At 52.1% G+C, this 27,202-nt stretch overlaps 1 protein-coding gene across 5 annotated transcripts in view; it reads right to left on the reverse strand.

The window, feature by feature from the left end:
* The window catches only part of ZNF516 (zinc finger protein 516), a 126,569-nt gene that overhangs the window by 63,282 nt on the left and 36,085 nt on the right, over window positions 1-27,202 (reverse strand). For all 5 annotated transcript variants that reach the window (XM_045041263.1, XM_045041262.1, XR_006587739.1 and 2 more), the window contains exon 2: window positions 8,713-10,651. In XM_045041263.1, coding sequence (XP_044897198.1) covers window positions 8,713-10,474 — 1,762 coding nt within the window. In that variant the 5' untranslated portion in view covers window positions 10,475-10,651. The remainder of the gene's footprint in view (window positions 1-8,712; window positions 10,652-27,202) is intronic.

Genomic DNA, 27,202 nt, shown 5'->3' on the forward strand with positions numbered 1-27,202 from the left:
TAATTCTAGTAAAAGGCAGATCTAAGGCCGCAATCCGTCTGAATATGCACAGACTATGCAAATTACGTATGGAAACCGCGTGTGCAAATACTGATCCTATCAGCAGCATACCAAGGTTTCACCAAGAACCGGCCTCAGATTAGGTCCGGCATACAGGAAATTAAGAAACGTCAAAAAGAAAAAAAAACAACTCAACTTATAAATGAAACGTTAAGAATCTGTGCCAAAGATGAGCACACAACTAAAACGCTTACCAAATAAAAGCTAAACGCTTGAAGAAAGAGAGTCTAAACTCACTGAATAATTCAGTGTGCCTACCACGCACAGGCCCACCAAGCATAATGCAAACCAGGCAGCGGCCACGGGGCGATGAGGTCCTCCCCGAGCATGTTGATGACCTGGGTTCCATGACGGGACAGGAGGGCCCTGCCTGTCTCAGGCCACACGGGTGAGCAGCGTCTTGACCAGTGACCGCCAGCGCTCACGGGATTGTCCTTGGAGGGGCCAGGCCCAGGGCGTCATGCCCACCACCTGTGCTGAGGGGCAGTTGCCAGGGACCTGACGCAGGGAGGCGGGAAGCACACGGTGACCTCAGTCACTGCTTCCCAAGCCGCCGGACAAGAGCTGTGCCGGGTCTGGGGCAGCACGGGCTGTGTGTGTGTGTGTCCTCGGGAGCTGGGTACCGGGCAGGCCCAGCCCACTTCCGCTCCCTGCGCACATCAGTGATGCTCTGGAAGCAGGCTGGACGGCAGCCTGGGAGGGGAGGGCCGGAGTCCCGAGAAAGGCAACTTCTAAGTCGTGATCCCAAGAGTCACACTGGCCAGAAAGACCACAGAAGTAGCAAACTCCTGCTCTCCCAGGAGGCCTCAGGGCTGGGTCACGTCCACACGGTTCTCTCAACTTAAAAAGCCCCGAGGCGCACGTTTGTGGGAACACTCGCTCTCAGCCGAGCCTTCACCGTGGTCGGTCCAGGCCGCCGTCACAGGTAGCAGGACACGCGGCAGCCGGTAAGCATGGTGCACCGTGTGACATCCCCCGTACGGGACGCGGGTCTCAGCATGGCCCCCTGCAAGCCCAAGGTGGGCCTCATGCATCCCAGCGTGGCCACCAGCCACCATTCAAGTCACAGATGCCACGGGGCGGGCAGGACCAACAAGACACAACACCTGCCCTCAACGAGATCACGACTCGGTGACAGACACCGACGTGAGGACACGGTGTGGCACAAGACAAACCCCAGGAGACCACAACAGATGCACACATTCCAGGCCCAGGGTGGTCCCTCTGCTGGAAGGGACGTGCGCGGGCTCCAGGGTGGCCCAGCAGGGAGGACGGGCCTGGAGACACGATGGCAGGGAGGGGCTTTGAGGACCTAAGGCACACTCGCGGAGGGCAGGCGGGGGTTCCGGACAAGGTGCGGTAGGGGACCGGGGCGGCGGGTCAAGGCCACGGCTGTGGCCGGGGCCGAACTCTCCCACCTGCTCCCAGACGGCACCTGTGCCTGCAGCAAGCGCCCGGTAACGGTGCGAACAAGCAGATGCAGTCACAGGGGCCACATCACGGCTGCAGCGGGGGTGCCACAATCACACCCGCGGCGGGTGTGCAAATACAGCAGGAACGCGTGGCGCCTGTCCAGGGCACTCAGAGGTAGGCGGCATTTTCCCAGCGACGCCACGCCAGGAAGCGCCGCGGTCCCCCCACTCACCAGGTGAACGAGGCCGCCCGGGAACCACCCCCGGTTCGCAAACACTGATCCGGAAACAAAATCCGCACTGCCCGCTCTACGGATGCCTCGGAACTGGGCTCCGTCCACGCCTTCACGTGTGCCACCCCGTCCGGGCCGGAGCGGGAGCACCCAACTGACTTCTCTCCGTCCCCCAGGGGATGGATCTCGCCTACAGCGAGGGGCCCTGACGTTCCAAGTCAGGAGTCACATGCTCAAGTCTGAACTGGAGGACACCCAGGGCTCCTCTGCATGACAAGACGGCAAAGGCAACACCGACACCCCAGCCGGCATCACCCACCCCGCACATGGGGGAGAACTCAACCTAGCAGGGCAGGACCGAAGCATCAGAACCTAGGACGTGACGCAGAGGCAGAAAAGGCGGAAAAGCTGTTCCGTATCAGCAAGCCTCTACGGGCACAGCACGTGCGTTTTTATGGGAACGTGGGAACGTCACCAATCCCGGCTTTAGGGGTCGCCCACTCGGCCTCTTCAAGCAGGCTCCCAAGTGACAGACCGAAGCCAGCACCCACCACGAAGAACACAGCGGGCTGCCTCCACCTCGACCCGCCCACGGGGCCGGCCTCAGTGTCCCCTGGGGCTCCAGAGCCCCGGACGGGGAGACCACACACTCAGGGGGCCGAAGGCAGACAACTCACTGCTCCTCCGCGCAAGAGGTAAGTTACAGCCTGGCATCCGGGCTCACGTGCCCTCCCGTGCCAGCCAGGCCGCCTTCCCATGACATACCACGCGGCTCCGGGCAAACTAGGGCACTTCCTTGTACCTCAGTTTCCTTCCTGATAACAGGGGAACAGACTACACTCCTCTCAGTTCCCCCCAGCTCTAAACTCCTGGGATCCTACCTTGCGTCAAAAAACAAGACCGGGAGATAAAATCAAGCATTTGAATTACGCTAACAAACCCAAATTCTTGCGCGGTGTTGGGTTTTACTGTAACGGGGAACGTGCATCCCGTCTGCGTGTCTCTCCGTGACGGGAAGAAAATCCCAGAGTGTAATCTCAAGTCTGACGCCTTTCGCGGTCCGACTGCGAAATTCATTCCGGAAGGTCCGGGAATGCAGCATCACACTCAAGCAAATGTGAGTACGCAGGCCAAGCACAGATATCAATGATCGAAGACTAAAAATACAATAAAACATACCTAGCAAACGCTACTGTCACTGTAATGCAGTTGTCCTCCAATGACTGAGAAAGCACCCCGATTTCATAGGAGGGTTTCCCACTCGTAACAAATTCCTCCATGTTCGGCATCACGTAAGACCACGAAGAGAAACGTTACCACTCACACGTTTAGTCTGCTAGGCATTTTCGGGCTCTCTTCTGTAATCTGGAAGGGACCGGTCTGCGGCTCTGTGCAGATGGGAGTCTCCCTCTCACCAGACCCCACCCTGGTGTTACCACTGGTGGAAACACAGCCTCGGGAGAAGCCACACTGGGCCTGGCACCGGCCGTACGGCGGAGAGCAGCTCGCACTTTACAGCTTGGCACGTGACACCAATGTCACAGCATGTCGCTACTGCACTTCCTGCGCGGTCAGCGGCCAGTTTGTGGACATTTATTAGAGATTCCTGAAAACGACCTCTGGGTTGCCAGAGTGATGGAGAAACTGAGCAAAGCAAGAATGAATGGACCGCCTGGTGACTGCATTGATTTTTACTTTCAGCAACCCCACCAGCTCGTCTGGAATGGAGCGACCCCAGACCCCCGAGACCCCCTCAGGATTACCGCTCCCTGCATCCACCTGTCAAAGATGTGGCTCTTGGATGACACCGTCCCCAGATGAGCTTGCTTTCCTTCCCCTCCGCCCCAGTAAACCAAATCTTGTCAGGTCCCGTCTATACTTGGGGTTTCCCCTGGCCTCCCCTCCCTGATCCACAACCCCTTGATCTGCTCCATCCTGTTCAGCCTCTTGCTTCGGCCAAGGCTGGCATCCTGCGTGAAGACAGAAGTCCCTCCCATCACTGAATCTGTGTCGGAGACCAGACCGTACGGGGCTGCCACGTGGGTCTCGGCTTCGCCGCTGGGGACGCACATCTCAAGCGGATGTGGCCAGGAGCACGGTGGGAACAGAGCGTTCCGTGAGAGTTCCTTCTGCTCTACCCTGAAGCAAAGTCTCAGTCAATAGTATTACAAGCTGCCCGTCTCAGCAGGTGCAGCCGCCGGGGGCAAAGAGCCCTCCCCAGCAGACCCCCGCAGCCACAGCGACTTCTGCCACCTACATTCACCTTAAATCCCGTTACAACGGGTGGACACGGGGTGGACGTATACAAACGTTTCTTCCTAGGCTGTTCCGATGACCGTCTGTGCTCTAATAAACGGAGAAGCGTGGCTGTCTAACCTCTCTGCCAGCTGCATGACCCAGGCAGCCCCCCGCCCCACCAGGGCACAGTCAGGGACCGCCAGCCAGTCCCCCGCACGTGCGCAACTAACACATCATAGTTAGAAGACCAGGGATCATCCTTCAATTATGATGGAAGTAAGATGAGCCGTCACATCCGAGACCATTGGCCTGGAGGGAGAAAATAAGCAGAGGAAGCGAGGCAAATGGGGGCTCTCTGAAGTCAACGTGTCTTGTCCTTTAATTATCTTTCCTTTCCTTGGCCATGTTGCTTAATTCCGGAAATTCTCTCCTTAATTCTTCAAGCTGCGTATAACACCGCAGCACCTGTTCTAGGAACCTATTCCGCCGTGCGGTTGAGCAGGGTTTGACATCTGTGTCGATCACAAACAAGTATCTGTGATTTCACAGGACTTCATCTAAAACATGGGGCTTTGCGATCAATTAAAAAGTTCTATAGAGGGGAAAGGCTCACGAGATCACGGATCTGATGTGACAGGAGACTTTAGAACAACAAGAACTGGTCAAAACCTGGGTAGCCACGTAAGTTCTAACAGAAACAATATACAAATAAAAGGTAGGAAGGACCCGGGCTCCTCAGTGTTTTGCCTGAAGGCAGGTCCAGACACACGTGATGGCCCAAGACTAGGCAGGGCCACCCAAGGGTGCTTCTCACAATAGCACAGTCGGGAACCAAACCCTTCAAGACACGCTCGCCCAGGGTCCATCATTCCTAAATGACCCCCCATGCTTCCTGGGCAGAATTCTGCTTTGGCTTATTTACTTGTGAAAGAACACCCCCGTCCTCATGATGGCCTCGAAGCGCCCTCACTCTGCTCTGGGTTTGGAAATGTGCATTTTTATAAACATGCATTACAGGTCCTTTCAATGCTCTTCTTCCCTAATTTAAAGGTTTCAATTTTTTTGTGTGAGCTCCAAACGTGTACTTTCTATCAGCATCTTGTCACTTTCCCCACGGACAATTAAATCTAGCTCGGTAACGTATTTTATATTTGACTGAATTTTATTCACTGCTTTGCCCTTCCATTTTGGTCAGCACTGAGGGCTGCTGGAACGCAGTTTTCTGGGGAAATTAAGGTAATGTGACAATCAGAGCTTTCCACACAAGTACACGGCAACATTGAACAAAGAACATGTCATGAGAAAAAGGTTTCCTTGGGACACCTGGGTGGCTCAGTCGGTTAAGTATCCAACTTTGGCTCAGGTCATGATCTTGCGGTTCGTGAGTTCGAGCTCCATATCGGGCTTTATGCTGAGAGCTCAGAGCCTGGAGGCTGTTTCAGATTCTGTCTCTCAATCTCTCTCTCTCTCTCTCTCTCTCTCTCTCTCTCTGTCTCTCTCTCACTGCCCCTCCCCCACTTATGCTCTGTCTCCCTCTCTCAAAAATATATGTTTAAAAAAAATAAAAAAATAAAAAAGGTTTCCTTTAATTAATCTGATAGTGGAAAGTCTCTCTAGATCCAGGAGCAGCATTCGAATCCATTCCTGAATGTCAGCAAATCTTTGGGTAAAATCATGGCACAAGGGGGACTTTCCAAGAATCATCACAAAAATAGGAACCCTAACTGTGAACTCTGCTGCCACCAGGAGCCAGGTTCACACTCACAGGAACTGCTGTGGTCTTTTTTGTGATCGCTTCCCACACGTTTCCTCTCGGGCTTGTAGCCAGGCATCCCGTCTAAGTTCTGGGAGAATCTAAAGTTGCCTACGTGTTTAAAGATCGAAGTAATCCTTTCGTCACAGTGATGACGAGCATTTTCCACAGTTGGACACATCTTCTCACAAAAGAAAGGCAGGCTGCAGATCGAAACAGAGGATTCAAAACACCCATTTGTCTTTCAAAGTCCTTAGCCAAACCGTGCAGATGAGAGTTTGTGAGCAGTAAAGGCAGGTCGCTCCTCAAAGAGCATCTAGGAAGCAGCGGTGTAATGACCAGGCCAGACCAGTAGAGGCCTGCTGAGACTGGACGGTCTGCGGTTTCAGAAGGAAAGATCCTGTCCTTTTGAGTCACAACAGGTACCACCTGCAGACCCACAACGTTCTCGAACACTTCATGCCACGGTCAGGACGTGAACTCCTTCTCCAGTTTCTCAATAAACAGCCGACCTGAACTCAACCAGGATACGCAGACTTGTTGCAGAATCCTTTAATGAATCTACTCTCTCAAAAAACAGATCACATGGGGACTCTGGGTGGCTCAGTCCCTTAAACGTCCAACTCTTGCTCTCGGCTCAGGTCGTGACCTCCTGGTTCCTGAGATCGAGCCCCATGTCGGGCTCTGCGCTGACAGCACGGAGCCTGCTTGGGATCCTCTCTCTCCCTCGCTCTCTGCCCCTCCCCCACCTGCATGCATGCATGCTCTCTCTTAAAATAAACTTTAAAAAAATGAGTCACATATAGAAAATACACATAATCTCATTAAGATGTAAATTATAATCTTAAAAGTTTAAAAAATCTGAGATGAAAAAAAGTAAGGTCCAATTTAAAGTTCAGCCAACGGGGCACCTGGGTGGCTCAGCCCGTTAAGCGTCCGACTCCAGCTCAGGTCATGATCTCATGGTTCGTGAGTTGGAGCCCTGCGTCGGGCTCTGTGCTGACAGCTCAGAGCCTGGAGCCTGCTTGGGATTCTATGTCTCCTTCTCTCTCTGTCCCTCCCCCTCTCGTACTGTCTCTCTGTCTCAAAAATAAATTAAACATTAAAAACATAAAAAACATCAAAAAAAACTTAAAGTGAAAATCATTTGATCCTTCCAACACTGTGATTTCCAAAGAACTACTGAATTAGCTTATCATTAGTCATTCGACTACCACTACAATAGGTGAGGGAAAGGTTCAAGAGCTTTTTTGAAAATTAAAGATAATTGTCTTCAAAGTGAAAAGAAAAAGGATTTAGTCCTAACCTAATATTTTATCCAGTGTGTTCCAAAAAACAGTCCTAGTGTTATCGGAATACAATCAGTGAAGTCCATAGTTACCACAACTTTTTAAAGAGGAAAACCCAGAATTAAGCTTCAAAACTGCCAACCGAAGGTCGCAACGGGGGTCACCAGGTTTCACAAGACAAACGGTAAGAAGAATCCTAAGTTCACAGAATGAGCTCTGCGTTTTCAGAGACTTCTGCTCCTTCCCACAGGTTAATGAGTAAGAAATGAGACAGGAAAGGAGGCTCGGTGCACAATGTGTTATTGTCCGTTTATCTGCGCGTCCACTCCCCACGTGTGTGCAGAGTCGACACAGGCTCTTCACGGGATTGGGGAAACTTCTTTCTACGCTTTTTCTGACTCAATATAATTTGGCTGTAGTCGACTCTCGTATAATACGCTGTATAAACCTACAATAAACCCTGTTCCAAAGAATTGGCTAAATCCCTAATAAGGAAAAGATGACAGATGTGTGTTTTGTTTTGGAAAAACGCACAAGGGTCGTTCTCCTCACCACAGACTGTAAACAGCCCCGCTGAGGCACTGGGGTTTTCTACGTCCCTGGCCTTTCAGGTAAAAGCAACATCTGCGAACCCGTTTCCAGGGAGAAGGGAAAAACAGTCCTGGTTACGCAGAGAGCGTTACACACACGTTCTTATAACTGAAACATCACCTTCCGCTAGAAAGTGCCCAAAGCAAAACAAAACAAAAAAATGAATAAGATATCTGAATGCTTAAGATTTATAAAAAGTAGGGAAACGATGAAAACAGAGTGGGCCAAGCATCTTTAAATATTTACATAGCCGCTATTTGGAAAGTAATCTGTTCCAATGAGCCGTCTCTAAACCCACAGGGTTACTTGAATCCAAGGAGATTAATTATAACTGCACACCAATTTGAAGTTCCTCTTTTACTCACTGTCTGGTGGTGCAAAGGAGAAAAGCGAAGGCAAGCGTGTGTGGGCGTGTGCGTACGCGCATGCCCCACGGGGAAGGGAACAGGCCCCGGGAGTAAAGGGGAAAGAGAAGGGCCCACCTTGGAGGTGTCCCATCACTGCTCTTTGCTCAGAAAGGGCTGATGCCCCCGAGGGACATTAATTCAACAGGCCAAAGCCGTTCGTTAAAGCAAGGGCATACAGGCAGCTGGCAAGAAAGGAGGCAGATGTGGAGCTGACGGGCACCTGTGTCTGCACCCACCTGCCGAGCTCCAAGTATATACTGGCCACATGGTACCTGGGTGTGGGGCCACCTGGGTGCAAGGCTACCTGGGCAAGGGCGATCGAAGAACAGGGTTACCTGGGCACAGGGTCACCTAGGTGGGGGACCACCTGGGTCTGGGAAACCAGGACCCCAAGGGGCAAGGCCGAGCAGTGACTACCTGGGCCCGGGGTCACCCGGCGGCCAGGACCACCTGGGCCTGGACCTCCTGCACGGAGGGCTGGCGTCGGAGGCCCACCTGAGCCTGCACTCTCCAGGCACGTGTTACCTGGACACCGGGCCTCCCCGGGTGCAGGGACACTTTGGGAAGTTCTGCCTAGGCACAGGGCACCTTGGGCCTGGGATATCCGGACATGGGGCCACCCGGGGGCGGGGCTGCCTGAGCCCGGACTACTTGGGCAGGAGTCTCGCAGGTACAGGGGTATCGGGCCCGCACTGCGGGGGGCCCAGCCGCCTGGGCGCGCGCGCTCACCTGGAGCAGGGTCGACCGCACCGTCCTCTCCGCTCTCGTCCGCAGCCTCGTCGGCCAGGCCCGAGCCCGGGGAGTCGGCGGCGGCACCACAGGCCGAGCCCGGGCTGCTGGGCTGCGAGGCCGAGTCGCCCTCGCTGAGCGAGCCGCAGCGCGCACGGGGCGCGCGCTCCCCGGGGCCGTCGCGGTCCCTGCGCGCGCGGCGGTGCACCCGGGAGTGCAGCACCATCTGGTGGTAGGTGCGGAAGATCTTGCCGCACTCGAAGCACTCGGAGGACTTGCCGTGGCCGGCGGGGACGGCGGCGCGGCGGCTGGGGCGCGCGGCCGGCCGGGCGTCCAGGGGCCCGGGCGCGGGGTCCCCGGGCGCGCCCGCCCGCTTGCGCGGGGGCCCCTGCGCGCCCGCCTCGGGCTCGCGCTTGCGCTTCTCCTGGCTCACCAGGATGTACTCGCGCCGCTCCTTGTCGAAGGCCACGTCCCCGGCCAGCGCCTCGTCCCACGCGCCGTACTTGAGGTACTCGGCCGGCTCGGCCACCTTGCCCCGGGTGGCCAGCTGCCAGGCCTGGTAGCTGTTGACCGGGTCCAGCTCGGCCACGCGCCGCCCGGCCTGCCCGCGGGCGGGCGCGCCGGCCACCGTGGGCCGCAGGTTCAGGCACTGAAGGAAGAGCTGCTGGGAGTCCGGGGGGCCGCCCTGCACCACGGCGCCCTCCCCGGCCGGAGCCCGCGTCCGACCGGCCTCCACCCGGCGGTGGATGGCGTTGTGCGCGTTCAAGCTGTCCAGGTTTGTAAACAGGTTCCCGCACTTGGTGCAGACTTCGTAGAGGGACAGGCCGGCCACGATCATCTCCTCCTGCACCACGTTGTTGATGGTGGCGACGGGGTCCAGCTCGCTCCTGGGCTTGTTCTTGCTCCCCGTCTTGGGGCCGTGCGCCTTCATGTGGTTCTTGAGGAACCACGGCTCTTTGAATCTCCGGCCACAGATGTGGCAGCCGTGGTCGAAGGAGCCTCTGTGCTTCTTCATGTGAGCCTTCAGGAACCAGGTCTGGCTGAAGGCCTGGCCGCACACCTCGCAGGGGAACTCCCCGGGGGTCAGCTCGGGCTTGCCGTGCTCGGGGTCCGCCTCGGCACCGCTGGGCACCTGCGCGGTGATGTGGTCCTTCTCGATGTGGCTCAGCAGGGACTCCTCCCGGAGGGTCACGTAGCTGCACAGCCGGCACCGGAAGGGCTTGTGAGCCTGGTGCACGTGGTTCTCCAGGTCCTTCCTGTGCTCAAACTTGCACTTGCAGAAGGAGCACTGGGCTGCGGCCTGGCCCTCCCCCGGGGCGCCCGCGGCGCCCTCCGCCTCCTTCTTGCTGCTCCTCAGCAGGATCTTGCTGTTGTCCACCTGGGCGGCCCCGTTCAGGATCCTGTTGCAGGCGGAGGTGCTCTTCGTGGGGCTGGTGCACCCATCCAGGCCCTCAGACACCCGCAGCTCGCCAGCCTCCGGCTCGTGGCCCTGGACCAGCGTGCCTGTGCGGTGGCTGCGGATGTGGATCTTCAAGTTGCCCTTCTGCGAGGCCCTGTGGTCACAGTAGGGACACTTGTAGGGCTTCTCCCCCGTGTGCTTGCGCATGTGCTGTGAGAGGGAGCTCTGGAAGGGGAAGCTTTTGCCACAGATGCAGCAGCTGTGGCTCGTGGCCTTGTCCCCGTCCGCCTCGGGGCTCCTGCTGGCCCTGCCGGGGCTCGAGCCCCTCCTCAGCTCCGCCTCGGCCTCTCGGCTGCGATCCATCTCCGCGACAGGGGCTCCCCGGCAGGGGCGGGCACGGCTTTCTGTCGCACAGGCCTGCCAGACGCCGTCTTATCTCTCCATTTTCCGACGGGGCCTTGGCTTCCCGGCTGCAGAGACGCACCTCCCAGGACGACGTGCGTCTCCTACCCGGAAAGCATGGCGGGCGGCAGAGGGCACCTGCAACACAAGAGACACGGAGATCTTAGGAACACGGTTTCCCACGTGAGCAGGGACCCAGTAACATCCTCGGGGAGCGACGGGCGGACTCCTTAAAGATATCAATCCAGTCCAGGTTAAAGGAGACGCCAACAGAAATTCAAATCCATGTACAAGCAGCTGCTTTGCTCTCAAAGACCAAAAGTTTAAAAAAAAAATTTTTTTTTTTTTTGAGATTTATTTTTGAGAGAGACCGAGTATGAGCAGGGGAGGGGCAGAGAGAGAGGGAGACACAGAATCCGAAGCAGGCTCCAGGCTCCGAGCCGTCGGCACAGAGCCCGACAGGGGCCTCAAACCCATGAACCGTGAGGTCATGACCTGAGGCGAAGTCGGACACTTAACCGACTAAGCCACCCAGGCGCCCCTCAAAAACCAGTAGTTAAACAACTACTGACAATGATTGTGTGCTAAATCATTAAAATAAATAATTGCTGGGGTGCCTGGGTGGCTCAGTCGGTTAAGCGTCCGACTCTGGGTTTTAGCTCAGGTCATGATCTCACAGTTTCGTGAGTTCGAGTCCCATGTCGGGCTCTGTGCTGACGGTGTGGAGCTTGTTTGGGATTCTCTCTCTCTCTCTCTCTCTCTCTCTCTCTCTCTCTCTGCCTCTCCCCCACTCTCACTGTCTCAGTCTCTCTCAATATAGGTAAATAAACCAAAAAAAATAAAACTTAATAAATACTTGTAAATGACTTCATGCTAAAATAATTTTCTCCAGAAGATACCAGATCTTTAAAGAGAGACTCAGGTGCATGAAGCTGTAGGCAGTGTGAGAAACACAGACCACAGACCCAAGCAGGGTGGGCAGGAATGGGGGCTCAGGGGAGAGGACCAGGGAGGAGGGTTAGAAAGGACCCAGAGGCACAGCTGGTGCCCAGGACAAGTGAGCCGCAAAGGCAGTTCACACCTACACGTACTGTTGTGTTCAGATGTTAGGGAAAACGAGTCTTCAGCTAAGAGCACAGGTGATTTAGCGAGAGAGAGGCGACCAGGGGCAGAAGCAGAACCCTGAGCTCACACAAGGTCTGTGCTCAGGACCAGACACTTCCTGGTGCGCCTGGGCGTGAGACCACCGCCTCCCAGATAAAGCCCAAACCCTACGGCCCCTTCCCCTTCCTGTCCTGTCCTTGTCCTCCTGCACCGTTACCCCACCCCGATCCCGAAAAGGCATGCTGGGCTCTGGCTGCAGGACTAAGTCCCAGTCCCGGTACAGAGTACCCTCCAGACCCCGGGAGTCATGCAGCAACCCCACCCCCGCCCCCGCCCACTTCACCAGAGGTCAAGGTCAGCCTGCCACAGTGCCTTCCCTCGGAGGCTGGGTCTGCCTCTCTCTGGCGACTGACAGCGGGTGTCACGCCGGGCCTCACTGTCCTGTCCACGGCCAGCGCACCCTCCAGAGGGTGAGCCGCTCCTCTAGGTGCCTGGGTGTTTCCAGCACCCTGTGCACAAGCCAAGGCCACCCAGACAAGGGAGGTGCCCGGTGCCATGCCCGCCACCTGCACTGCAGGAAAGCCAACCCGAATGCCACAGCAAAGCAGAGAGCACACACCAGAGAGCAATCGTCTGCGGCAAAAACAGGAATTTCCATCTGACTTGTGATAGGGAGAATAAACAGTGAGCCAGTTATAAAGGATGTGAGGGAGGGCGTCTTCCAGGATCCTACTCTGATGGCTTCGAAAGGGAGGCAGGGCCACAGCTCCCGTGGGATGTGGTCTTTCCATCCCTCTTACCTCTAGTCACAAGTAATGGAGATCAGGATTCTGAGGGTCTCTCTGTGGGGCGGGGAGGGGCCGGGGGACTCCAGACTTGCGCCGAGAGGCACCCGGATGGGCAGATTTGCTTTAAAACCAGCCAGAGCACGTATAAAGGAAGCCATGTTGTTACAAACCGACAACCTCATACGCACGACAAACCCGTGTTACAACATTTACGAAATACGAAGAAGTTGTAGGTTTCTGGTTCTCAGCGAACGTACTGATAGACATGTTTTGCTCACAAATGCAAGGCTGTCTCCCAACAGACCCTGGGGCAGTGACCCCTCGTCTGCTCTGGGTGGTCCAGCCTGCCACGTTTTCACCAGAGCAACAGACCAGGGGAGTGTCTCCGGAAGGCGCCACCACTATGGCTTCTGAGCACCTTACACGTCCTGTCCATCTCACCACAAGGGTGTGTGGATGCCGCCCACGCTGGCCGCCTTCTGAACAGACAACACAGCTCCTGCCTTCTCCGAAAGCCTCCTCCCAGAGATCCTGAGAGAAATCTTATTTGGAATATGTATTCCAAAACATCTTTTCCAAGCCCCATGCCACTGAGTTTCCCAGGCACCTCAGAAACCCATGCGGTGAGAGCAGCAAAGTCTGAAAAGAGGCAGGAAGCAGAGCCGGGCACAGGTACCCTTTCCTCTTTATACTAACAGGTGCACAGAGCTCCTCTTGTTGAGAAAGAGCCCAAAAACATCAATGAGTCCAGCAACGTAAAGAAATAAAAGCTCCCCCTAAAATTGGGCAAGCGAGGCTAACAAGAACTCTTAATGACCATTTAAGCTAATTTAACTCATTTTCTCAGGCTGTTTGGGTCCTGGCACGAGTTTTGTATGGCCGTAGGGTATTTACGAGTTTAGAAGGCAAACGATGTGTGCGCATCTCCTTCTATCCCGAGGTTTCTTTTATCTGCCCCCCCAAAATGTTGAGTATGAAAAAATATACAAAAGTAGGAGTCAAACACACTATTCATAACTACCTCAGTGACCTAATCTGGGTATAAAGATCTTATGAGTTTAAAGAATCATAAAAGAAATAACTTTACAGAGAAAAAAAACACACTGGAATTTAGGGGTTCTGAAATAATTTTACAGACTCCACTGGACCTCTCGGCTGGTTAACGAAGGGTATTCAACGTCAGACAGCTCTCCAGCCCAAGGGGATCAAACAGCCGAAAACCAGCCACAGCGACAAGGTTCGGGGAGTGCTGGTGCTCAACCACTCAAGGATCACGGGAGGCAACTAACAAATGCACCTGGAAATAAAAGTGTATTTTTTTCCAAGTGAGGAGACCGCTTCGGGTCATCAGAGATGCACGCTCCGTGGACGGTTTGTTCCTTCCTTCTCTGCCACCGTGTGCTCAGCACCCCCAGGAGCCGTTGAGAGTCAATGCTTCCAAAGCCGGGGCGGGGGGGGCAGCTCCGGGGGCCTCTACCCCAGCCCCAGCCACGAGTGTCGCAGAGTGGACCCTGGGAGCCCCGGCCGCCCACTAGCCAGCCAGGTGGCTCACGGGGGCGACCCTCACAGCGCAGGATCCACCCGTCACATCTCAGGAGCTGAGAGTCACCGGAGCCCCTGGCGAGCGCCTTCCTCACATCCCTGCCACCGTCCATGAAGAAGCACCTGCCCAGGACGGCCTGGCCGACGGCCTGCCCTACAGGGCACAGGAGGCCAGCAGGTGTGCGCGCAGCCCCGTCCGCCGCAGGGGGGGTGGGAGGCACCGGCCCCGGGGGTCCGGGCTGTGGGAGCCTCCGGCGGGGCAGCCAGGCTGCTGGTCCCACGGGTGCGGCCGCACTTCCCTCTCCGTCCATCGGGGGCCTCAGTCCTCTGCACATCGAGCCAGGCTGCCATCTTTGCTGGCGGAGAAAGCCAGGGTCCCTCTTCACTGCCTTGATGCACAGAGTCTGAGTCCCCAGCACCCCCGACGCCGGCCGGAGCCTGGACGCCGCCCCTCGAGAGCCCCAACGCCAGAGAACACGGCGTCCTCACGCGCGCTTCCTCCAAAACCAGCTTAAAAGCTTCCCCCAAAGCCAACAGGGCCCTGCAAGGAAGGACACTCACGGCGCCCCGGCCACCAGCAAAACAAGCCCTTCTTTCTCTTTTGTTTTCCGCCTCTTCTGTGCCCACCCCCACCCTTCACAAGCCAGCCCCGCCGTAAATCCCGAGGGAGCTGCACGGGGCGCACTTTTAAAGAACTTCAGGATATGCCCGGGCGGAAAATACATCCATGTGGAAAGCGGGGGAAAAAACGCTCTGACAGTAGTAACTATTTAAGCCCCAACCACCACTATCTTGAGGAAATCGTAACATCAACAAAACTGGCTCCACTTGAAAAAGCTCCACTCGGTGGCCCTCTTCCTGACGCCCAGGCCGGCGGCCGAGTTTCTTGCAAACCTTTAAAGGAACAGTCACAAAGCGATTCCCCACAACTGTTCTCTTCCCCATCGGCCGCCAAATCAACAGATCTTTGGGATACTCTTTTCGGCCGTGGGCAAAAACTGCTATTTAAGCCAGGGTCGTCCCTTCTTTTCCAAAAAAGAGCAAGAATGCCGTCATCAGAGCTCTCATCTTAAAAATGCACCCCAGGCAGCGGCCCCCCGTTGGCCCCTTCCGGCCAAACACGTCCTGGTAGTGAGCTGCCCGTCTCACTCTCGAAGACACACGAGCACACACCGAATGGGATTTGACGTTCTCACTGCTCCACGACACGGCGTTAACCCCAAGACACCTCGTGTTACAACACGTGTAGATAAACACGAGCTCTTTACGCAGACCAGAGCGACTAAAGTCTTCCAGCAACGCGGACACCAAGAGGGAAGGGGCGGAGGTGACAGCAGACACACGTATGTGCTTTGGCGGACACAGGACAACATGTCGGCCCACACGCGTGCACAAACCGCAGCGCCGTTGGAACACATCCTTCGCCCATAACGAATCAGTTCTGTCATCGTATTACAAACTTTTTCCAAGGCTGTCACTGGGAACTTGCCAGACGAGAGCGTAATTTAATTGTTTATGCACAAAAATGGCTTGCTGATTAGGGTTTTAAAATAGATTTCCAACGGATCGCTCACTGCGTGTGCGTTTCTCTGCAGAACAGTGTGAAGCCACACTTTAAAAATGCCTTGTGTGTTTTTTGAAATGTCATTTTGTAGAAGTGGAATCGCATTGATGAAAAACAAAACAGACAGGTAAGGGTAAAATGTTTATGTAACAAAATAAAATTGGGAATTCATAACACAAAAACGCACGGTAACGGAGACGGGGAAGGATTTAAGAGGACAATGCACAGAAGTTGCGAAAATAAAATGGGCAGCAATCACGTAAGTGAACCACGAGGCCTAAACACACAGCCGGACGGAGGGCCGCCACACCTCACACTCTGTGGGCCTGCACGGCACGGCTGAGATGAAGTGACTTTCTCAACACGCTCACACTCGCTGCGTCTGGGATAAATTTACTCTGTGGGCAAACGTTTCAACGAATAAATCAGTCCCCAAGTGAGGGTCCCGGGAAGCACATGTCACACCTGAGACAACGCAGGAAAGGGGCTTCGGGGAGCAAGCTGGAGCCCCAGGCCGAGGACCTGGGGTTAAGTCCCCCTGCCGTGCAGTGACTCCCGAAAGAGCAAGCCCTGCACACCTGCAGCCGGAAGGGGAAGAGAATCTAGAAGAATCTAGAAGAATCTAGAAGCACCCCCATGCACCCTGCAGTCTCCGCCAGAGTCCCTCCCGGTCAACGGGGTCTGAGAGACGCCAGGCCGCTCACGGGAGCCTCACGTCTCAAAGACAAGAAACAGGTGCGGGCTCAAGAAACCCAGAAGTCGGAAACGCATGGAAAACCATGTATTGGCAGGGCACCCGCAGGGCAGGTAGATGCTTCCGGAAGGGCGGGGAGGGATGCAATGACCCACGTGGACAAGAGCAGGCGCGGTATTCCAGGGAAGTCGAGGCTCCTTCCGGGACGCAGGGGTGCAGCAGAACTCTAGAGCCGAGCATGACCCCCCGTTGGCGGGGACCCAACCATGAAACCCAATGGGGTCGCCCCGGGCTCCAGCCCCCTCCTCACCAACACCCAGTGACATCCCCGGCGTCCTGCCGGCTGCGCATTTGATTCCCTCCTGAATCCACACACCCCTCCAACTCGAGCCCAAGTCCACATCCCAGATGCAGACCCGCGCCCTGCACAGCACTCATGCTCTCACAGAGGCCCAAATTCTCAGACGGGGACCACAGAGGCCTGAGCGCCTGTGTCACCAGACACATGTCCCCGGGACGCTCTCTGTGACCCTGTGCTCTGTTCCCGGGCAGATGCGCACACACTTACCTCTGGGCCTCATGCATGTAGTTCCCAACCCACCTTCTCACCTCACCTGACCCTCCCCTAGCTCTCTGCACGCCCTGGCCGACCCCAGCACACATTCTGACACGTTACAATTACCGCTTCTTTAATTGGTCACTTGTGTGCTGGAGGGCATATTCTGCGAGCCTGTGCCTTCTGCCGGCTCAGTCCCCCAAGCCAGCACAGAGCCAAGCACATTTTGGGCACCACAGAGCTGTGGGAGGAATTCTAGCCCGTGAGCTTCAAGGCCAGACGACCCAAGATCAAAACCCACGTCTGCCACTCACTTGGACCTGCTGTGTGACCTTGAGGAAGTGTCTAAAAGTCTCTGTTCCCCGGTTCATTTCACTTATTAAATATAAAGGATAATAATGATAACTATATTATAGTAACTTTGTGAGGTTTAAATTAATGCATTCTAGGTGCACCATTTAACTTGTGGTAAGCGGTTAACATGTTACACATTATTATTAATAATCGTTGAATCAGTAAATGAAATGTCAGTGCAAGACCCAAAAGATACCTACTCCCTGGCAGTAACAGTATTTGGCTTAATAATTCAAAAGGACAAAATAACAGAAGCTTAGGAAACTGAATTAGAAATCACTAGTGACCCCCACATATTCACAGTGCACTCTTATAGGTCCATTACAAAAGGTTAATACAACTGTAAAGTCTCTCACCAGCTAGAATCATCCACAGCAGACGTGTTCAGACACATCCTAGCTCCCAAACTCTTCGTAAAAACTAAACTTTAATACAGACTAAATATTAGAGAATATTTGAGAACTGCTATTGCTTTTGTTAGGTTGGTAATACAAGAGAACATTCTCAGGTTTGAGAAATGTTGATGAAATATTTCAGAGACGGATTATGAAAAAGAGAAAGACAAAATATATCAAAATGTTAACTACTGGACCTACACGGTGGTGTATGTATTTTTAGCGATCTGATTTCAAAATCAGACGAAGACCCCACCAAAAAAGAAAATTACAAGCCAATATTCTTGATGCACAGAGATCCAAAAATTCTCATCAAACGTGAGCAAAGTGAATTCAACAATACATTAAAAGGTGCATATACCACAATCAAGTGGGATTTATTCCAGGGATGCAAGGATGGCTCAACATCCGCAAATACGTCTGTGTGATACGCGACGCTGAGGAAACGAAGGATAAAATCCCAGGATCGGGCCACCTGGGGGCTCAGTCGGCGGGGCGTCCGACTTTGGCTCAGGTCATGATCTCGTGGTTTCTGAGTTCAAGTCCCATGTCGGGCTCTGTGCTGACAGCTCAGAGCCTGGAGCCTGTTTCAGATTCTGTGTTTCTCCCTCTCTCTCTGCCCCTCCCCTGCCTCACGCTCTCTCTTGCGTGCGCGCTCTCTCTCAAAAATAAACATTTTTTAAATCACATGATCGTTGCAATAGATGCAGAAAAAGCATTTGACAAAATTCAACATCCATTTATAATAAAAACTCAACAGAGCAGGTACAGAGAGAACATACCTCACCATAATAAAGGCCACATATAAAAAAACCCACAACCAACAATCAGAGTTGATGGTGAAAAATTGAAAGCTTTTCTCCCAAGATCAAGAACAAGACAAAGATACTGTCACCACCCTTATTCAATATAGTATTGCAAGTCCTAATCGGAGCAATAACGCAAGAAAAAGGAAAAAGAAGACATCCAAATCAGAAAGGAAGAAATAAAACTCTATTTGCAGAGGAGATGATGTTATATATAGAAAACCCTAAAGACTCATCAAAAAAAACTATTAGAATAAATGAACTCAGTAAAGTTGAAGGATACAAAATCAATATACAGAGATCTGTGGCATCTCTATGCACTCATAACAAACTATCAGGAAGAGAAATTAAGAAAACAATCTCATTTACAAATGCATCAAAAAGAATAAAATACCTAGGAATAAATTTAACCAAGAAAATGAAAGACCTATACACTGAAAATTACAAAGATTTAGACACAAATAAATTAAAAGATATTCTGTGCTCACGAATTATAAGAATATTGCTGGGGCGCCTGGGTGGCTCAGTAAGTTCAACGTCTGACTTTGGCTCATGATCTCACGGTTTGAGAGTTCAAGTTCTGGTTTGAGCTGACAGCTCAGAGCCTGGAGCCTGCTTTGAATTCTGTGTCTCCCTCTCTCTGTGCCCCTCCCCTGCTTGCGCTCTCTCTCCTTTTCCCAAAAAATAAATACACATCAAAAAAAAAAAAAGAATATTGCTAAAATGTCCACACTACTCAAAGCAATCTAGATTCAATGTAATCCCTACTAAATTCCAATGGCATTTTTCACAGAACTAGAACAAATAATTCTAAAATTTGCATGGAACCCAAAAGACCCCAAATAGCCAAAGCACTCCTGAGAAAGCACAAAGCTGAAGGCATCACGCTCCCTGATTTCAAACTATATTACAAAGCCACGGTAATCAAAACAGTATGCCATGGGCACAAAAACAAACAGATCAGCGGAACAGAATTGAGAACCCAGAAAGAAACCTACATGTAGACAGACACTTAATTTACAACTAAGGGGGCACCTGGGTGGCTGGGTCAGTTAAGCGTCCAACTCTTGATTTTGGCTCATTTCGCGATCTCACGGTTCACGAGTTCGAGCCCTGCATCAGCTGACAGAGCAGAGCCTGCTTGCGATTCTCTCTCTCCCTCTCTCCCTCTGCCTCTCCCCTGCTCGAGCTCGTTCTCTTTCAAAATAAATGAATAAACGGTAAAAAAAATTGTTTTTTTAATTTACAACTAAGAAGCCAAAAACATACAATGGTGAAAGCAGTGTTTCGATAAAGGTGTTGGGAAAACTGGACAGCCGCATACAAAAGAATACAACTGGACCACTCCCTTACATACACCAAATTAACTCAGAATGGATTAAAGACTCCAACATAAGACCTGAAACCATGCAACGTCCTGGAAGAAGAGACAGGTAGAAAGCTCCCTGACACTGGTCTTAGCGATGTGTTTGTGACTGACTCCAAGGGCAGGGGAAACAAAAGAAAAACAAATGAGACGACATCAAACTAAGAAGCTTCTGCACAGTGAGGAAAACCATCATCAACACAGAAAGGCAGGGCCTCTGGGGGGCTCGGTCGGTCAAGCATCCACCTCTCGATTTCAGCTCGAGTCACGATCTCACGGTTCATGAGATCAAGCCCCTCATTGGGCTCTGCGCTGACAGCTAGCAGCCTGCTGGGGCTGCTCGATCTGTCCCTCCCCTATTTGCACACACACGCGCACGCTCTCACTCTCTCTCAAAATAAATACACTTTTAAAAAAAGGCGACCTACTGACAGAAGATTTTTGCAAAGCATAAATCCAATAAGGGGTTGATATCCAAAATATATAAAGAACTCCTACAACTCAACAATGAAAACAACAAACAAACCGATTAAAAAATGGGAAGAGGATCTCAAGAGGCGTTTTTCCAAAGACACAGAGACGGTACACGAACAGGTGCTCAATGTTGCTAATTACTAGGAGATTATAAATCAAAACCACAACGAGAAACTACCTCACGCCTGTCAGAATGGCAATTATCAAAAAGACAAGAAGTAACAAATGCTGGAGAAAAGGCGACCCTTGTATTCTGTTGGTGGGAATGAAAAACAGTATGGAGATTCCTCAAGAAATTAAGAAAAGATACACGATATGGAAGCAACCTAGGTGTCCATCGATGTACAAATGGAGAAAGAAGACGCAGCACACACACACACACACACACACACACACAGGAATACTACTCTGCCATAAAGAAGATGAAATCTTGCCACGTGCGGTAACACAGATGGACCTTGAGGGCATCATGCTAAGCGAAATAAGTCCGAGAAAGACAAATACCGTATGATCCCATTCATAATGTGGAATCTAAAAAACACACAAAGAAAACAACGTGAAAACAAACTCAGAGATACAGAGAACAGGTTGGTGGTTCCTCAAGGGGGAGGGGGTGGGCAAAATGGGGGTCACTGTGCCCTGACCGATGGTGACCGGGTTTTCGGTAGCGATCACTATGTCGTACATACAGGCGTCAAATCAGAATGCTGTACACCTTATATAATGTCACATACCGACTGTACCTCCTAAAAAGGAGAGTGTTGGAATATTAGAAGCACCTCAACCCAACAAATAACTGTAAATGAAGCACCTCAACTCTGTTCTGTTCATTGCTGAGTCTACACGGGGAGTGTACAGATATTATTCTCTCAAGAATAACTCCCACTCTGGGCCCCAGCAAGTAACAGGACCGAAAGAGCTGCTCAGGGGAAGCGTGGGGGACCCCGCCCCTCCCTGCCCCTCCCTCCCCTCCCCCACTCCCGCCCCCCGCCCATCCCCCTCTCCGGGCCTGGAGGCGGCTCAGAGGGCTTCCTAAGGAATGCGGTTTGAGAAAATTACCCTTTGTTAATTCTAGTATTCAAGATTCCAAAAAACAGAAAAGTCACCTGAATAACAAACTGTTCACATGAAAAGCAGTCTTTTAAGAGAGGGCTTGCCCACAGAAACTCGGGAATCCGCCCAAAGCTGGGTCCCAGCCTTCCTGCCCAAGGCACAGGCCGGCTTTCTGGCTTCGGGCTCCCTGCGATCCTTCCCACGGCTTCCCGAGGCAAAAACACAGCAATGCACTTGAGGTCTCCCTCCCCTGTTTTAAACAGTCCCTTCCTAACCAGTTAAATATGACATGGCCAGCGTGGGGGGGCGGGGGGGAGGGTAAGGTAAAACAGTCCGGGTTTTTACACAGCAAGCATATGCCCGAATCCATGGGAAATCTTGCCGTTTTCTGCTCTGTGGAGTAAATCAACACAAAGCAGAAGCCGGTCGGTTTGGGACCGATTTCCCCAAAAGGATCAGAGAGGATCCCATCAAAATCTCATCCCGCAAAAGGAATCCAAAGGCTGATTTGCAGACAACCTCTCGAATTTTTGAGCACTTGGCATAACAGACCAAGTGTGCAAGTGTCTGTGAACCGGTGGGAGCGCCCTGCTCGAGGGGCCGCTGGGAAACTGGAAGGGGCGCTTCCTGCTCCGAGCTGGGACTCTTCAGTGGGAGGAAGCCGCCCTGCAGCTCGTCCGGGTTCTCAAGTAACTCTCTAGCTGGGCACGTTCTCAGTTCTGGTTCGTTAATGAGCCATATCATGCCAGCAAAGGGGAGGTTTGCTCTCCCCAGCGCCGTGGGGTCACTCGTCCTGTCCCCTCCGGGTCACCCTCTGGGGCAGCCGGGGCTTCCGGGAGGCGGGACCGGCGAGCGGCTGCAGTCGAATCTGTGAAATCCCAAGAAGCGGCCAGGCCGGGAAGATGCCCTTACAAAGAAAACAGCTCACAGCACACAGGACGCCCGGGATATTTACGGGAGCGGTATGGCTCCAAGAGGCAAGTCATAAAATCAAAAGAACGAGCCTCCGGCCCGGCCTGGCGGCGCCCTTCTGAAGGCGAGTCCCCCCGAGCGGTGGGTCCTGCCCGCGGCTGCAGGGACAGCCCAGAAACACAGGCCCCCGGTGGGTGCTGGGCCCGGTCTGCTCAACATACAGCCTGTTTGTTCGCCTGCAGACAATGAAATGGGCTTTACTAGTTACACTGTAGAATTATGAGCCATGAATTAAAATACATCATTAACATCCTGCACAAGCTTATCTACTGCTGAGACAAAAAGCCTATTCTTTGAACAAATGGGGAGAAATTCCCTGACAACAATGAGGAGTCCCTCTCCGCACACACCAATCCGCCCGAGATTAACAATCCCAGGCTTATAGTCCCCGGCCCCGGGCCCGAGCCGCCCCATGAAATGATGCATTCACGGCTGGACAGTAGGGACCCAGGCCTCACAGGGCCTGGAGGCCGCCTCGCACAGGCCAATCAATAATCCATTATGAGCAAACCACATTTCCACTCTAATAAGAAGAAATGAATAAAAGGCCACCAGAATCAGCGGCATTCACAAGAAACCCCACCCCACCTCCCCCACTAGGGAAAAAGGGCACAGACCCACTATCGCAGGGTGTAAGGAACACACAACTGCCCACGGGCAGGCCCTCCTTCCGAACGGCCAAGAACAATGTGCTCAGACATTTCTGCCAAAAGCACTCATTTTAAAGGTAAGTCTCAGATATGCTTTGTTCCGAACACGAGACTGGGGGGAAGGGGGGGGAATAAACCATCAACATGACAGTGAGGAAATCCCATTTTTCTGAACAAAGGTTCCCTTTGAATTGTCCTGCACCCCCAGACAGAGCAAGAGCCAAGCACAGGAGTCCCCAGATGTAACGAACCGTCCGTACTAAGGTTCTACTACGCAAACGCCACGATTTTCCGCCAGACGCCCTTCAATTCCGTGGCTCAGACCACGGCCGTGGCGTCATCATTCCGTTTACAGCAAAAACGCCCGCGTGACCTAAATGCGATTCTGCAAGTAGGCTACCTTTTATGAAGTTGTTTACCACGGCCTGTCAAACGCCCAAATAAATTCCAGAAAAGACAGACACCATCTTCACCTCCAGACAGAAGGTCGAGACGGGAGAACATTTACTAACAGTAACGACCATATATACCAAAATATTTCCAAAAGAAAATAATAAATCAACATCGGTATAAACGCTGCCCGTATGGTCCTTTTCCTAAAATAGAAAGATGGGTAGTCAAGTCTGACCTTAACACGGGCACGAAACACGCATATGAATACACAATGTAATTATTGATTACACTCAGGAGAGTCCACAAATAACCAGCGAGGATGTGGGAATTCTCCTTCCCCAGTCATTAATAACAGATCCAGAAAAATCCAAAGTAGTCATGGAGACTTTAATAAAGAGGCATCCACGTGAAAACAGGCAGGGGCTGGATTTTTTTTAATATCAAAAAGGAAGAAGCATCTTTTCACTTGTTTTCTCCTTTGCTTCTCCAAACGAATGCATAGCTGCGGCTGGCTCTTCACTATTTCCAAGGAAATAGGTTATTTCCAAGGACCCCACGTAGTGACTTTATCAATCTATTTGTCCCTAAAAAAGTGAACTTCTCAAAACTGAAAAAGAAAAAAAGGAAAGAGAAAGAGAAAGAGAAAGAGAAAGAGAAAGAAAGAAAGAAAGAAAGAAAGAAAGAAAGAAAGAAAGAAAGAAAGAAAGAAAGAAAGAAAGAAAGAAAAGACCCAGAGCTTGCTCTATAATGTTCTGCAGATAAATGTCCTGTCTGTCCTGTGGGAGGCCCTGGTCGGCCACAAAGAGCTGGGACCTGGAGGTAAATCCAGCATCCGGGAGCGGCAGGCACCGCCAGTGTAGTTAATGATCTTGTCAACATTTCCATTAAGAGCCCCATTTCCAGAAGCTCAGACTGCGTGTGCCCCAAACCCGGCAGCTCAGCTCGGATGAAGTCTGCAGCCACGGACAGACTGCTCAGCATTTTACAAAAACAGAGAGCAAATCACTCGCTTCGTTATGTGAACCACAAAAGCAGTCGAGCTTTTGACTTTGACTTTTTTTCACATGCTGCATCAAGGCGATGAAAGCCCAAGTTTCAAATAATTCAGAAATACTGAAAACGTGGGGAATACCAGAGAAAACGAAGACCCATAAACTTCCATTTTTAAAGCAAACACGGAATATCAGAAGGCCTTAGAGAAATTGCCGGGAAAAGTCCCATTTACAAGCGGCTTGTAAGTTTTTACGGAGCCTAAACCCACAAGGTAGAAACTCTCACAAAATCAGTGTCTAATAGAAATTTTTTTTTTAAGAAATTATCAACAGTGAAAATTAATCCTGTGTAGAAAATGTTTTTCTTTTTTTTTTTTTTTTTTTTTACTGTGTAACAAACACTCCCTGGTCTACTGGACATAACTTCTTAAAATTTGTACTCATTGACTGTAAACCATATTTTAACAGAAGTTTGTTTCTACAAAGAAGCTATATTTTACTGCATGTAAACCAATAACAAAGGACAGCATTTGCCACCCCCCCCCCATTTACATTGGCCTATTTTCCAGACTTTTGCCTTAGTAAGAACACGGACTACAATGAATACCTTTCTGACATTATCGCTTTCCTCTGTGCTTTTTGTGAACAGCCTGGTAGTCTCCACCATCAAATAAAGAATTGTACCCAAGAATACAAAGAGAGATAATTAGGTACAGTCAGCCATAAAACATTCTGTTAAACATTACCTTCTCAGGCAGTACTGTTTAGCACAGAAGTTAGTCCCCAAAATCCCTTCAGTAAGAGCACACGGGAAAAATAAACACTTCGATAATCAATTTTACTGAATTCTAAGTAACTGCGTACAAACATTTTCCATAAAGATACCATGAACGGAGTTCATTTTGGTAGGATAGCTGAAAGGCATATCATGCGAGAAATTAATTTAAGATTTTGTCTGCCCTTGCACAAATACCAATCAATACTTTAAGACGATCAAAATCATAAAAGGACGAGCCTCCCCAAAATGCCTTAGTATCTAAAGCACATACCATATAACCAGTCTAAATGTTCCAGATCCATTACTGCCAATAACTACTGTAACATGACCTAGTTTATCACTCACACACACAGCACCTTTGAAAGCAGCTGGGTATTTCAGCCTCTTAAGGAGAGTGATCTATCAGAGAATGTTTACAAAGAGCAATTCTTGACAAGAACATGGTGTCACATCGCCCTAGGATTTATCCTGCGTTGCCTGTCTAAAAATATATTTTCGAGCTCACTTAATGACACGTCACTACAAGTTCTAACTTTTGAAGATAAAAGACCAAACCCTCCTCCTCTTGCAAGGAACAACAAAGGACAAACAAGAAAAAGTCCACTCTGACTCCCCATAACAACTTTACTGTGTTATGCGGTTACAAAAGTTAAGAAAATGCTGTATGCGAAGTGATCGTAAATGATCTCGCGGAAATGAGGACGGGATGTTTTCTAAGCCAAAGCATCTTACCCAGCAACAGCTTTTGGGAAAAGAGAATATAAAATACAACAAGGCACATTTTTGAATTTCAAAGCGCACAGCCCCCACACGCGCCCCCCAGTCGCGGGGGAGGAGGGACAGGAGACAGCAGCGGGCATCTGTCTGCCATCGGCCTGGAGTATGTGGGAATGGAGGGCTGTGCTCTATTTAATGAGCACAGCGCTGTCCTGTGGCACTCAAGACAACAGCACTCAGACCAGTTGCTGCAAACGTTTTCCAAGAACCCAAAGACCGTGACACCGATTCAGGGACCACATGTGAACCTTCCATATTGAAACCTCAAGTGAAAATGGCGGTGGCCATGTGCCATCCGATGATGTGCTAATTCTAGCACCACCGTCCTCCTCCTCTCTCTGTTCACCCCCCACCCCCACAGGCAGAAACACAGCCACACAGCAAGCTCTAGATTCCTTCTGGATTTGTTCAGCGCAAACGCCACGGGCAGATGTGGTCGGTGGCGGACCGAGGTTCCCAGGGCCACACGGGCACAGGTGGGGGAGCCAAGGGCACGGCTGGGGGCAGGTGGCGGAGGCCAAGTGGGCCAGAGGCCTGGGAGGCCCACTCCTGCGTTCACGGGGACTGTGACATCCAAGCTGGGGACGATCTGGTTCAAGGAAATTACTCCGGAGTTAGACTTCACTGAGACGAATTCTGGAAACGCCTCTTCGGTGAACAGGATGGTTACTCGTAAACTTCCCGTTCAACACACACACGACGCACACGCCAACACGGGTCTGTGGCACAAAGACGCAGCGTGGCGGCACCCGCGTCTCTCGGGAGCACAGACCTCCGTGGGAGAGAGCCAGTGGGGCGTGTATGGCTCACCCACCCAGCAGAGTAACAAAGTACTGGAAAAATAAAATACGATGACCCCAAAGTGGGTTTCCAACTCAATTATCCGAACGTGCTATTACACGACTTAGTAATCGCGATGTCTCACCGGAGGCCACCTTTACGCCCGCGCTTCCCCGCCAGAGCCTGGCCTCCCCCTCGCTGCTCTTTCCTGTCTCTTGCGAGAGGAGAAGGGCAGGGCCCATCAATCTGAGATGCCGTGAAATCGCTCACTCCTTCAAGAACACGCTGTGTCACTGCAGATAAGGACAGCGTGACTCCCCTCTCCTCTCGCGGGAAACAACAGATGCTTACTCTGGCTCTGCTCCCCGCCGCACTCCCGGGGTGGCCCCAAGTGTCCAAGCAGAACCTCTCCAATTCCGAGCCCCGGGCGCACAGGCGCCCGCACCCCTTCGGGGAAACGGGCATCACCGACGGAGAGACGGAGGCGAAGGCGGAAGAACACGCCGCCGCGCCTCTTTTTACCCATAAATAACTACCAACGACCCGCTCGTCGCCAAAATCAAACCAGAGGCGCGGCGCCGAGTCCCCCAAATGGGCACGTTCTCGGGGCAGAGACGGGCCTGTGGAGCCTCCGTGCGCCTCCACCGCGGC

The sequence above is a fragment of the Felis catus genome, chromosome D3 (genome assembly GCF_018350175.1).
Source record: "Felis catus isolate Fca126 chromosome D3, F.catus_Fca126_mat1.0, whole genome shotgun sequence".
NCBI classification, from domain to species: Eukaryota; Metazoa; Chordata; class Mammalia; order Carnivora; family Felidae; genus Felis; species Felis catus.